The sequence below is a fragment of the Erythranthe guttata genome, chromosome 3 (assembly GCF_056151865.1).
Source record: "Erythranthe guttata isolate IM_541 chromosome 3, IM_541, whole genome shotgun sequence".
Taxonomy (NCBI): Eukaryota; Viridiplantae; Streptophyta; class Magnoliopsida; order Lamiales; family Phrymaceae; genus Erythranthe; species Erythranthe guttata.
The window spans coordinates 15,415,928-15,431,085 of NC_142535.1; the positions used below are offsets into that span (position 1 = coordinate 15,415,928).

The 15,158-nt window shown below is 33.2% G+C and overlaps 1 protein-coding gene and 1 pseudogene across 1 annotated transcript; one reads left to right on the plus strand and one right to left on the minus strand.

The window, feature by feature from the left end:
• Positions 1-115: 115 nt before the first annotated feature.
• Positions 116-1,414, minus strand: LOC105966671 (eukaryotic peptide chain release factor subunit 1-3 pseudogene; annotated as a pseudogene).
• An 8,495-nt stretch (positions 1,415-9,909) lies between these two features.
• On the plus strand, positions 9,910-10,665 carry LOC105963008 (hypothetical protein). Its single transcript, XM_012987361.2, has one exon. It carries the CDS (start codon positions 9,910-9,912, stop codon positions 10,663-10,665), a length of 756 nt encoding a protein of 251 aa, XP_012842815.2.
• Positions 10,666-15,158: the final 4,493 nt, after the last annotated feature.

Genomic DNA, 15,158 nt, shown 5'->3' on the forward strand with positions numbered 1-15,158 from the left:
AAATATTCTGGTAAAAGAGTCAGAACTCAATCTAATCTAACATAGTCCAAATCAGTTAATTACTCCTTAATATGTTTGGTTTAACTAATCTTGTCGAATTAACGACTCTTCGAACTTAATCCGAATCCTCGAAAAAATCTTCTCCATCATTATCATCGTCGTCTGGCTCGTCAAAGGCTCGAATATCAACCTGGTACCGAAGTATTCCCCCAATTCCACCAAACCCTTTGCAGAACTGCGAACCCTCTTGCGACCGATTAGTCACAAACTCGATCGAGCACCCAAAGTTTCTGTACTCGTTCGCAAACCACTCGACCAACGGCATCTCCTCTTGAACCTCCAATTCCGCATCCTTGTCGTCAAAGTACGTCACCACGATTTTCGTCGGTCGCCCTGTTTTTGAACAAATAACGGTTCACATCCAAATTCTCCCACACAATCAAAACCTCGACCGCTCCCATCTCAAGCGCTTTAATCGTGTCTTCCACTCCGAAAACATACTTGCCGCTATCTTGACTAATCTCGTCGAAGAATTTGCCGATCAACCGCTTTTCTTGCACAAACTTCACGTTCGATAGAATCTCGGCCGACAGTTCGATCGCCTGGTTGAAGCCGGTCTCCCCACCGTACGACACGTCCACCAACTTCACTACCTTTGCACTGAGTCGAGGGTCAAACATATTCGATTGACTCAGCTCGGTCTTGAAATCGGCCGATCCAGCAAGTATTAGCCCCGACACGTTGGCCTGGCTGGTCGCAGGACCGATATACAACTGCGTCGCCAGCTCGGCAACTTTTCTTACGTAGTTGTGCCGCTTCTCCATTCGAAGACGGCCGAACCGAACAGCCGACTGCCCGCCCCTCCCGTGTTTCTTCGGAAGGTCAACCGTAAACTTGTGAAGCACTTGCCCAGAGTTACCGGTCAACGTACCAAACAGAGTCCCATTTCCATCAATGACAATGAACCCGTATTTGTCGTCTGATTCCAACAGCCGAGTCAAGGGCTCGGTGTGGATCGGAACTTATTGTTGCAGAGGTATAGAGACGCGTTTATGGGCCTGAAGGGCGTAAAGTCAAAGTTGACTTTCTTTTCTTTACCGTCGTCGGTCAATATAGTTCCGGTGTAGAGAACTAGCCCATTTGGCGGAACCTTGCTATACAGCTTGAGCCTCGATTGAGCGGAAGTGATTGCTCCCAAGACCGATTGACGATTAACCCTACTTTTAATATTCGAAGCTGTACCGAACTCTTTGGCTAGCATCTTCGTCACTCGGGATATTTGATCGCCCGGTGGAATGATGAGTGATATCATGCTCGTACCGTTTCCTCGAGCAGATTCTAGAGCCTTTATCAGTTTCTACACTTTCCATATCTCGATATTCTTGTCGTTTTCTTCGGGAATTTCCGACGACATAGTGACCTGTATTATTACCGGTTATGCTCGCTCAATAACCTGACAAAGAAATTTCAATCTATTTTTAATTTGTAAGAGTTAAACATGTAAATTAAATGTGACAGACATCATTAATTCTTCTCTAATTTCTTGTACGATTATTATTTTTTTTTTATAACAAACCCTAGTTCCACTTTTACTGCAGGAATTCTCATTCACTTTTTTGTTTTTATTTTATAACAAGTGCTAAATTCATACCATGCATAAAACCACGTAAATACTAACTAGATTTCCATCAGAGTTTAATTTGCATGTTTTCCTTTTAATTTAAATAAAAAATCAAGAAAGCACCATAACGTGCAAATTCGGAACCCACAAAAATAAAAATTATAATAAAAAGAAAAATATTATGCGAATTAAGAAAACACCATAACGCTACACGTAGAAGTTTACCTAGCCTTCTGGCGAAGAACAATACTCTTGAGAAACAACAGAAGATTTTTTTCTGAAAATTAATGGCCGTCTGAGGTTTAATATAAGGGGAGAGAGAGAGAGAGAGAATCAGTGTTCGAATTAAAAAAGGATAGAATCTTATAGAGTTCGTTAATAATAAGGAATCTTAATTAAATTTAGGGGTAAATTACAACCAACCCCCTGAGGTATGGTTAGATTACAAACCCTCCTCTTGTTTGGGTAATTACAACCACCCCTCAACAATAAATCTTCTTACAAGTCCACCCTTGCGGTTTTGAATTTAGTGGAATCTTCGAGATTATATGGAATATTATTACTTTTGTACCCGTTTTATCTCATTCGAACTCCACATTTTGAAGCAAGATGATCATAATATGTGTTTTTTGGCTTGTATATATCAGATTGTGGTGCATCAAAAACTGTATTTTTACACAAAACGAATATAAACTAGAGCACATTCCACAAAATCTAGATGATTATGCTGAATTTGACACCGTAAGGGTGGAGATGTAAGAGAAAATCATAGTTGAGGGGGTAAATGTAATTATCCAAACAAGAAGGGTTTTTTCGTAAATTGACCATACCTCAGGGGTGGTTGTAATTTACCCTTAAATTTAGTAAAGAGTGCTAATTAGTTTCCTTTTCTCCTTTTTATATTTATGTTATTTAAAATAGTACAAAATACATATCTATATAGTAAAAATACAATTAACATGTAGAATTTAATATTTTAAAGTCATTCGAAATATATCTAAGTGTCAACTTTTAAATTCCCGCAAATTGCCCAAAATTAATTATCGTATCGTTTCGCGTTATCACATTGCATCGCGACATCGAAAGATATTTACCGATATTCGAGGACAATCGATACATATGACGAGTCAAATCATTTCAATAAAAAAACGTAGCGTATCGCGATACATATCGTTGTATATCTTGATATTGACTACAAGTTATCCAAAACGCAACGACCTAAATCATCTAATTACGTATGGATCCGACCAAGATCAACCGGATAAATTCGGGTCGAGGCCGAATTACGACCCATCTTTACGGATACAGCCCAATGGGATTAAAAGCATGATAGTTTAAGCAGCATATGTCATAATTTATCAGTTCAATACGAAAGTGACCATCGAATCGAAGAACATCAAAATCGAAGGGCCCGATAGTTGGTACAAAACAGCAAGAAAAAATAGGAAATGTAGCACCATTATTTGAGCTGGAATATTTGAAAAAGCTGTTGCTAAAGAATAATTTTCGACGACTTTTTAGCAAGAAAAAAAAAAAAAAAAAAAAGTGGTCAAAACATTTCCCAATTGAAGGGAAAACGAGTCGCCATTTTTTCAGTTTCTTAGCAGCTACGAAATAAAAAATAAAATATCGTAACCTATGTGCTCGATCGCCTAGTCTCGAATTTAACCTATCAATTCTATATACAATTTATATTACTAAAAATACTAACTTATACAATTACAAAAAAAATAAAAATAATATATTTTTTACGGGTATTTTGCGAACGGGTACAACACATATTTTAATTCGGGTATGCGCAGATGTTAAAGTGTAGTGTAACAAGAGCATGTTCTCAACGAGTGGATTATATGAATTCATTATCATCACTAATTACATCCTAATTACAAAAAGTGTGGTTTTGCTAAATATTTTGGTGATAATTAATTTAAAAGGAAAAAAAAGGGCATCCCCAAGTCAAAAAGGGGGTGTTTAAATATGTATATATATGGTTGCATCAACCAATAAATTGAACTTTAAAATTGATGAGAGGCCAATACTTTATAGCCTTTTCAATTAATATTTTCTGGTTAATGTTTATTAATGTATTCAATATTGTTTGTAAGCATTTGGTTGTTTTGATTGAGAAAGTATCCTATGATATAAATTTCATTTGCATATGCAAAGTCATGTTTATTTATTTATATCTCATTTCACTAAGGGCGAAAATCGAACGGTTTGAATTGAAACCAACACTATTAATAAACTTTTTTTTTCTTGGAAGTGAAAAACTAGTTATTTCGAATTTCGTCCAAAAAGTTTGAAAAAATTGGAATGAAAAATCTTTTTTTTTTCTTAAATCGAAACATTGCGGATCAGAATCACAATTATAATAGAAAATGCATAATAAATCAAGATCAAGTCAAAAATTGAAATCTGATATATTCTATTCCGAATTTTGAAATTTCAGGATTGGAATCGGTAAACATCGAAAATTTCATCCCACTTTAAGCACGGCTATATATATATGTTATTGGGACAATTATTTTATTTGGATTAATCAAAACGAAATCCGTAATTATGTACCAAAATAAATCTCGAATGAAGAGAATTGCACTTTTAGTGGTGCCTAATTTTAATTAGTGAAGTGGTCCATAATCCATATTAGTTAACTTAAGTGGGTAGCAAAATGATTTCAAGAAAGCACGATTATAACTAAACACCCCATTTCCATTTGTTTTTTGTTGAAAAAACGTTAATTCAAATTTTTATTTAATTTTTTTTTTTGGAAAAAGGTAATATATTGTGTATATTGTATGTGGTGGTGGGTTCTCCAAAATAAACCCCAGAGAATAACCACCTGTTTCTTTTTTTACCGAGGGCAATTAAATTTCATCTTCATACATAAAATTTTATTTTACCTTTTTAATTTAGGGTACACTGCGGTCAGTCGGTCACTCCTAAGGTAAAATTAAATTATGAAAAAACTATTCATATTTGGATAATTACAATCACCATCATCAACTATGAATCTTTTTAGACGTACACATTTATGGTTTTAAATTCAACATAATATTCTAGATTCTGCGGAATGTTCTCTAGCTAGTTCGTACTCGTTTTGTTCAAAAAATACAGTTTTTGATGCACTACAATCTGATATTTATAAGTCAAAAGACACATCTTATGATTATCTTGTTTCAAAATGTTGAGCTAAAGTGGGATAAAATGGGTACAAATTGGAGAATATTTCACATAATCTAGATGGTTCCACTAAATTTGACACAGCAAGAGTGAACGTGAAAGAAAATTTATAATTGAGGAAATAATTTTAATTAACGAAACATAAGAAATTTTTTCATAATTTGATTTTTTTTTTAAATTATTAATAGACTTTCTAAAGAAAAAAAGCTTTAACCGTCGCGGAGGAAAAAGCAAAACCCAGCGTGATCCATTTTGAAAAAAAAACTTTTAATTTGTGTAAAACGCGTGTCCAAACGGGTCCCCAAATTCTTTTTTTACAATTTCTCCTAAAAGTAAATAGCGTTTTTAGTGGATAAGTTGGAATAAAATGCCATAAAAAAAAAAAAAAAAAAAAAGGAGAAATTTACTCGTTTTTATTTTTAAACAAACGAACCTGCAACTATATAATTTAAAAAAAAAATTTGAACACGAGAGACACAAATCATGCTAAGCGAGTTCTGAGCCAAAAATTCGATCGAGAAAGCATTAACAAAATTGTCATGTTCAATACAATCCACCAATTATGCTACCCTCGTGCCAAATTTAGCATAATTGATAGTTTTTAACTCAGCATTTATATATATATATATATATATATATATATATATATATATATATTGATATGCCTATTGGGTCAGTTCAATGGACCTACGATTTACTTATTTACTGGACTTTCGGCCCAGTTTAGAAATTATTACTACGAAGGCCCAATCACATTCAAATAATGTTTGGGCCTGGTAAATTGATTTCGACCAAATCAAGAAAGTATAAATAGAACTTAATTCATTTAATCAAGGTACGTTTTATTTACTCAAGCAATCTAATCTACCTATTACAATTCTCTCGACTATTCCACAATCCAAGTATTTGACTTAAGCATCCGAGGCTTCCGCCCAACTTAGTTTACGTTTACTTTTTTACACAGGAATCTCAAAAGTTCATCCAGCACGTGATCAGTGACCCGATTCATTTCTTCGACTACATTTACTGCAAGTGATCAATAAGCATCATCATATTTATATATTTATATATAAACAATTAGTTACATTAAGTAATTAAATATATATTTATGTAGATATAAAAATACTACAAAAATTACAAGCATGGTAACTCAACCAATACAAAATTAGTTACATAGTACCATTTATATGGTCAAGTATTTGTTTTTTGGTACAAAGGAACCACGTGACAGGGAACACCCCCCTTTGACGGAGCAATGTAATAGCTACACGTGACTTGAGCGTGTTCCTTCCAAGTTTTGGCTCAGCCACACGAATTCACGTCTTTTGAATTACCTTTATTTTTCTTTTTCTTTTTCTTTATTTTTAAAAAAGATAATTTTTTTAGGTTAATTCAATTTATCAGCCTTAAAAAAAAAAAAATTCCCTTCCCTTTTCAACAAAAAATCATGACTTTTACATGCAAATAATTGAGGACTCAAGTTCTTGACGTTCACGTCGGGGCAGATTGAAAAGGTCTATGAATTTTAATTTTTGGTAAAAAGCATGCCAATTTCTGCTTTATTATTATTATTATTATTATTATTATTATTATTATTATTATTATTATTATTATTATTATTATTATTATTATTATTATTATGTTTTTCTCTTTGTAATTAGGACCAAGAAAACATAATATCTAAAGATTTGGCATAGCTAAAATAAGAGTTAATTGCATACAACCCCCTGTGAAAAGTCTAATTGCCGAAAAAACCCCTATGTTAAAACAATTAGCATTTACCCCCCTATAATGGATTTTATTTAGCCCACCACCCCCTATTCGAAAAAAAATCGTTGACTATAATGAAATGACTATATTACCCTTATAAAAATATGCTACATTATCCTTTATTTTAGTAATTATTAAAAAAAAAAATATTAAAAAATATTTAAAATAAAAAATATATAAAAAATAACAAAATAATTATTTTTATAAATTTATAAACAAAAGATAATGCAAAATGTATATATACTAAATATAAAATAATAAAAAGAAAAAAAAAATTAAATAAGTCATCTTCTTCAACAGCACCACCGTGCACCCGCCTCCAACAGCAACCACCAACACATCCTGTTCCTCCTCCACAATCCAACATCTTCGTTGCCTCTGACCTATGCTCCGCAACGGTTTGAATCGGTTCCTCTCCGAGCCACATCAATTTCCTCCATTTCTCTCTCCCCGACCAAGAATTGAAGTCTGGAGATGGAAATTAGAGACGATACCTTTGTCGTCGGCGGCTATGGCTTCGTAGATGTCCTCTCGACATCCACCTCAAAACCAATGCTAAAATCAAGCAAAAATCTCCCCAAATCGGCAGCCCATTGTCGGTGTTATGGGCACCATCTCCTCCCCACCCAATCCAACACCTCTTACGGTCGTATAAGGCGGCGGCGGCGGCGCCCCCACCTCGAATGAATGGCCGACGAGAAGAAAACAATCTGACAACCCGGATTCTTGAAACCCGAAGCCCCGATGGGATTCTCCTTCTCAATCTCACGGGCTCGCCGGAAATGGGAAGATAAAGACGACTTGTGGTAACGGATGGTTGATTTGGAGAAGAGGGCTTTTTGAAAATGTCAAGGACTAAATTGAAAGATGGATCTTTTATTGGGTGAATCTGTAATTTAAAAAATAAAACAATGGAAAGGGTATTTTGGTATTTTCCAGTCAAAAAATACGCTCCCAGTTGCATAATCGGCGAGTGTAACACACGATCAGCTCACAGGGGGTTTATTGGCTCTGACTTCTGATCATAGGGGGGTATTTGCTAATTGTTTTAACACGGGGACTTTTCCGGCAATTCGAGATTACACAGGGGTGGTTTTTGCAAAAAACCCCTAAAATAAACTAGCGAAACGGTCGTGAATTAGTAGATTTTAATTAAAATTATATGATTTTATGCGTAGTCATTAGCGAACAATGTAGAAGTTATAATTTTATCCGGTTAAATAAACGTAGCCCTGACTCGAGTATGAACACCGTAATATTCCTCACCTATGCTGCACGGACACTTCTAGAAGTTTAAATGTACCCTATATTTTTATTATTTATAAATATATCCCTATATTTTTTATATTTACGCGTATCCCCGCGTGTCCGTATCCTAGTTTTTTGGAAATGCCGTATCACCGTGTCCGTATCCGCGTATCGCCGTATCCACGTATCCGTGTCCGTGCAGCATAGCTCCTCACTATTTCGCTCGCGTTACAACATAAATCAAGTGCGCAAAATATATATACTATTTGCCCCGATTTTAAAACGAAACATCGAGTAAGAAAAAATAAGTTAATCTAATTAATTAAACAAAATAAGATTCTCTGATTTGATCGCATTTAACTCCATGCATTTGAGCAACTCGAATACGACTTATATCTAAGACAATATTAATTATGTCCCTATCCAATAAGATTCCTTGATTTGATTTTTGATTGCTAATTAAATCCATACTTAGGGGATAAATCATGTGTTTTAGCATCATCAATCATGTCATGATTACTGTTAGGTTCGTTGGATTTTCGAGTCGACCGACAATTCAATCTCGTATCGCTTCTTTTTTCACCGGATGATATTCGGAAATTTTGGGCTCTTTAAAGTTTGCAGTCAATCATAATTTAGCAAATTCAGTTTAAGTACAGTACGGTGTTGTTCGATCTCCGTTATCACCTCCCGATTTTCTGGGTTTTCGTGATGGAATAAAAGGCTAAGGAGGAGTAGAGTTTTGCTTCATTATTCTCAGGAAAAAACACTAATCTCGTGAGTATTAGTTGCAACAATGTTACGTTTATCAGATCAAACAAATCCGACAAATGCTTAGTTGGCATTAATTTTTGGTTACTCAAAGATTGATATTTGAAGTACACAATAAATTACTTACTGATTAAAGAAGTACATAATAAATTTAATTTATTTTTAAACCGGGACAAAATTTAGGACCACATTTAGTTACTATTAATCCGGTTCAAATGTAGATTAGAAGCCTAAAACAAACACATTTATTAAGAAGGGTGTTTGGCTAAACTTATAATCTGTTAAAAATAATTTTATGAAGTGTTTAAGAGGTTATAATGCTATTTCTAAGTATTTGATAAATTTAAAAAAAAAATCTTAAAAATTCAAAAAATAAACTACTGGAAAACAAATGAGATCTTTTTAAAAAAATGCATATACCTCACTTTTTTTTTTTTAAGTTATTATAATAAGTAAAAGTAGTTTATAAGCTCATCATCCAAATATTTTAAAACTAAATTATAAAAATAAGACGAAACAACTTATCAACTCTTACAATAATTTATCAAACGTAAGAACTTGTCAATTGTTTAAAACAAGCTTAAACAAACACAAACGAGTCCTAAGTATCCAAATATCCTCTTCTTCACTCTTTACCTCAATTCAAAATCAAACTATTTATTTACAATCAACATTTTTATTACATTCCTCAAATATAAATTTCAAAAATGTAATTGTCAAAAAAGTCTATTTATAGAGTTTACAAGACTTTAAAATTACCAAGTCATTGTTTGTAGTATTTAAATATATTAAAATTAAAAAAAGAAAAAAGAAAGAAGAAAAATCTTGTTAGGTAATAGTAAAAGCAATGATTCACAGATCCCACCCCCTTGCAATCTATTTAAACGGTACCATTGTACGCACAAACTCCCCCATTCGAAGACCCACTCAACTCTAAATCCGACCAAAATCTCACACTTTCTCTCTCTATCTCACACACACACACACTCTCTCTCACACACATTAAAACGGAAAAAAAAAAAGAAAAAAAAAAAGAGAAAAGAAACCGCCAATTGATCGGTTCAATTTCCCCTTGTTCAGTGTCTATGTATATGATCTGTGCGTATCAAATTCAAAACCCTACATGCCTTTTCATTTCAATTCCCCCCTTTCTTCTTCTCCATTTCTCGCCTGGAATTTCCTCTCCCTCTGATTTTTCCTCCTCCGCCACCGCCGCCGCCTTCGACGCTCTGTTTCATTTCCTACAGCCTCCTCCGCCGTCTGAGCCTTGAGAGAAACAAAATTACGCTTCCTTCAATTGGATCAATTTTGAGAAATTGATGGAATCGGAGATGATCGATGTTGTGAGATTCGAGAAGGAGAACGCTCTCGCCAGTTTCAATCGATTCCGCGGAATCGCGAAATTCCGGCAGATTCTCGAAGTTGTGGTGGTTCTAGGGCTGATTTCCTGGTCCACGCCGCGCGTACCGGCGGCTCTGACGGCGGCGGCCTCCTCCGCCGTCGAGTTCTCCGCCTATCTCCTCAACCACCACGTCGTTTTCCTCATCGGAAACGCCATTATCGTCCTGCTGTTTGCGCTTTGCCGCCAAAACGACGCCGCCGTGAATTCCTCCGGCGACGGCGATTTCTACGATGACTACTTGAAACACAGTGAGGCTGTTCACCACCGGGAACCTAATCCGGCGGAGGCGCCACGCGATGAGGAGAAGCAGATTGTGGTATGCAAAGAGGAGACAGTCGCGGCGGCGCCGCCGCCGCAGTGCGATGACGTGGCGGCGGCGATAGATATGGCCAAGAGGCAGATAAAACGCTTCCAGCGTACACAGTCGGAGAGGCTGAGGAGAGATATCGCGGTGAGGCCGCAGCAGGAGCTCCGACGATCGGAGACACAGAATTACCGGAAAAGCGAGAGCTCCGGCGAGGGGGTGGAGGCGGCGGATATGGAGAGCCTGAGCAGCGAAGAGTTCCGGCAGACGGTTGATGCGTTCATCGATAAACACTGGGTGAGGAAGAAGACGAAACAACATCAGTTTGAAGAACATGAAAAATATCACTTAATGAAAATGGCTTATTAATTACTCCGTAATTACTGCAACTAAAAATGTAAAAAATTCCGTTATGGATTAAATCTATCCTGAGTTTAGTTTAGTTTTTGTGGATAAATTGTTTTTAATCCTCTGTTTCTCTGGAATTAATTCGCCAATTTAATCCATATTTTTTTCTGTTATTAATACCAACTTTATTTTTTTGTTAATGTATATTATGTGTGTTCGTTTATTAATTTAACTCAAAAAATGTAGATGAACATTCAGGTGAAGAATTAAGGTCGCTTTTCCTTTCGGCATTTGAATTAGTGTTGGATTCATTTGTCGTCTATGTAGCATGGACGCGGGAACAACAACACGGGAAAACGGAGAAATAGACACGGAGAAACGGCATGTACAAGAAATAGAGATACGAGAGCTTGTGAGAGACGTGTAAATAGTAAAAGTATAGTATAGGGCTATATTTATAAATAAGTTATATAAACAAATATAGGTTTTTAAATCTTTTCATACAAACAATGTTCAAAATAAATTTTACTATCAATTTTCAGTTTGCATCATTAAACCATGTAAATAATGAGAGAAACAACAAAAATATTTGAAAATTTGCTATTCAAACATGTTTATATCTTTTTGTAGATTACAAATGACTCATAAAGTGTCGGACACGAAACGTATCCGAAACGCGGAAACGTTATGAAGTTAAAGTTTTCGTGCTACAAAGCTTGTGAGTAAAGAAAATTATGAAAACAATAGAATATTAGACTCAAACTTACCTAAAAAAAGAACTATTAAAGTTTAAACACTCTACTAAATTACTTTGTAATTATGCAAATAATAGCATATTAAAGGTTAAACACTTCACTACTTCACTTCGAAATAAATTTCGGATTCTCTCATCAATTAAAAGGAACAAGACAAATCTATAAAATGGATTTATTAATACTTCATTAAAAAAAGTCATAAATTATTTTGACAAACGAATTAATATATATAAAAAAAGTAAAGAATAGTTGATTACAATTTATAACTGAAACCAAAAAAATAAACAAATATTGGATGGGGACCAAAGGGGGAATAAAAACAGTCAGCTTCTACCTATATAAGTATTTTAATTTATTTTTCACAAGAAAGTTTGCGTAAAAAAGAATGGCTAACAAAATTCGGCACAATTGTAACTTTTTATGGACCCATTTGAAATTAAACCATTTTCTTAGTCTACCTTTTTTTAAAGTTTCACTTCTCTCTATTTGGAATGTTGTGTTTAATTTTAATTGGGCATTGTGAATCCAAAAGGAAGGATCCTAGTAAATGTGTAGGAAATAACTTGTTATAATTAGGGTTGAACGTGGCTCGGGTCAAACAATTATCGGTCAATTACTTAACCGATTCGTTTGATTGATTTTGCTGAATATTGATAATTATTATCGCCCTGACTATTATGGGTCGGGTAATGATTGACAACCAAGTCTATCGAGTAGACAATAGGTTAGTTGGTTGTTATTATCACGTCTTCTATTTATTGATTTTTATTTTTACAATAATAAGATGTTTTTTGAAAGTTTTTTTTTAGAAGTTATTCAACATTTTATGACCTTAATTTTAAAAGTAGGAGTTTTTTTTTTTTTTTTTTTTTTTTTTTTTTATTAAACTTCTACCTTAAGTAAATATATAATGAAAAATATGAAATAAGAATTATAAAATAGAAGTAGTAGGTAGAGGTTTATACATTTGTGTTTCGAGTTTTTTGAGTTTTGACTTATTTTATATATATTTTAACGTTAAGAAAGTTGGTTAACCAATATTACTCGGCCAACCGACCTCCTTTCAGTAAGCTGAAAATTACCAGCCCGACTGGCGACTGTATAAGTTGGTTAATTATCAATTATCGGTAAAAAAAAAAAGTGATTGGAAGTGAATAAGTAGGCTGACACAAATCTGACTCATGCCCGACTCTAGTTAATTTGGATGTATATGTGTTTTTATTTGTGAATGAACGATTTTAATGTATACTTCACCCGAATAAAAATAAAATAAACTTTATGATCATTGAACAATATCAAGAATGAACTCCCTATGAAATGAATCATAATCTTGTTATAACTTAGAAGTATAACAAAAAAAAATAATAATAATAATATAGTCTTAATTATCACTTCATAATCCTAAAAGAAAATCTAATCATTAGTCAAATTCCATAATTTTGTACTTATCTTAATGATGTTTTTAACTGCAAACATGACACGATTATGTCGATAATAAAAGGATTGATTGCCCATGGGATAATCCGGGATTAGTGGCTTTCAATACACACATTTTTACCTTTTGCCCCTCTAATTATGAAGCAATAATCCTTGAAAAAAAGCCAACTTTTATTTATTTTATTTATTTTTCATATTGAGTTAATGGGTCACAAAATTCAACTGTTTTGTGTTAACTTTGTCATAATTTTGTCAAAAAAATAAAATATAAAATAATAAATAAATAACTTTGTCATAATTAGCTAGCCTAAAGGGTAGCTTAGTGGGCGTTTGTTAGAATATTCTTTTCCATTTTCTATTTGATAAAAGAGTTTAATATCACTATCAAAAACCAGTTCGTGGGTAATTGAAATGATTGTTCATCCGTTAATTATTTCATTTAATTAACTGGCCCATCGAAATAATTATTACAACTTTGATTAAACATTATTATTATGTTTTTCGTTAGAGAAATTAGGTGAATGTTTTAATTATTTATTTATTGTCAATAAATGTACTTATTTGTTTTTACCCCAATTTGTAGTTTGTTGCGAATTTACATGCATGGGGTTATCCATTGTTGTTCGTTATGATTGCTAAGTATTTCATTTAAGTATTTATTTACTCAAATTCGTTTTTTAATATTTTGCTTGTTTAAAATCGAAAAAAATACAGTTTTCATCCCTTAAGTTTACACTGATTTCATATTCAATCTCTCATATTCACAAAGAACACATTTGGTTCATTATATTTCAAAATTTTCAGTATTTTTAATCATTTCCGTCAATTTTTCTGTTAGTACAAACGGACCCACAACTACCTTAACTGACGGATTAACGAAAAATTGACGGAAATGACAAAAAATATTAAATTATTGAAACACAAGGTCCCAAATGTATTTTTTTATGAATATGTGGGGTCAAATGTGAAATTAGTACAAACTTGTGGGGTGAAAACTGTAATTTCCCTTTAATATCCAAACTCCAAAATAGCAAGTTGAAGGCGAGATTCGATTGCCTATTTTCACAACAGCCATAGAATGTTTTAAATTGTTAATCTTTTTTATTAATTATTATAAAAAAAAATATATAATTGAATCCAATTGTTTTAAGAGAGGAAAAAAGGGCATAATTATTTAAATTTATTTTTCGGCCATAGCACCTAAAAGCCTTTTCATCGTCACTTATCCTCGAAACGAGAGATAAAAGATACTTTGATCAATTTGTTTAAGTTAAATTATCGGTAAAAAAAATGTCAAAGCGATTAATCATATAAAAGAAAAATAATGTCAAAGTGATTAGTGATTAACTATTTCTTAAAATTTTAAAGTGATACATAATGTGAGAAAAAAAAAAAGTTACGACTAAAGAGACATTTAAAAAGAAAAGAAGAGTACGTATAAAATAATGTATAGTTCATAGATATTATATCCAATGATATAGGTTCATCATTTTCTACGAGATGCTACACCTGGTGTACATACCGGGTTGTTTCTGATTGTAAATTTATATAAATAAGTAATAACTACTCACAAAATAAAGAGTATATGTTATTATGTGCATATTAATGTTTTAATTAAATTATTTGTCGTATTTCACTGATCGAGTATAACATCCACAAAATCCTTTTAGCGGATGTAACATAAAAATAAGCTGACTATATTTGGTATTTGTGTGACTTCATCAACCTATTTTGCCCCATAACTTCCAACAATTAGGTAAGCAAGCCGCTGGATTTTTGTTAGCCACTATTAAATATTATTAATTCATGTACTAAAGTGCCCACACCTTCACAACTCTGGAAAATAAAATATAAAAATTATAGTAACATTTTCCAGCTGCTAACAACCATCATATATTTATCAATAATAAAATTAATTAAATTACATGCCATGTGGTCGGAATGGATTTTCATAAGAGTAAGACCTTTCTTGAGTGGCATGGGAAATTATATATTTTAAATTTGATATTTTTTTTTCCTTTTTTATTTATTCACACAATAAAATTGAAGTGCCGAACCCATTAAAAAAAATTAGAGGGTGCCGTTATGGGCTATTGTACATGAATTTTATTTATATTTTTATATATGATTATAGAGATTTGAGAAATATTGAGTAGTCGTAATCCCTCCTGGTCCTATGCTGCCTCCGTCATTAAAGTCTCCAAGCAGTAAATTTCTGCAGTTAAACCGCTAGCTCGCATGCAACAACCTGTTTCATATGATCTAATATCTACCTCAAGTAACTGATATATATATATATATATATAATATAAAATTGAATTA

Coding starts and splice junctions, on each gene's coding strand:
- LOC105963008 (XM_012987361.2), top strand. CDS start 9,910: ATGGAATCGGAGATGATCGATGTTGTGAGATTCGAGAAGGAGAACGCT.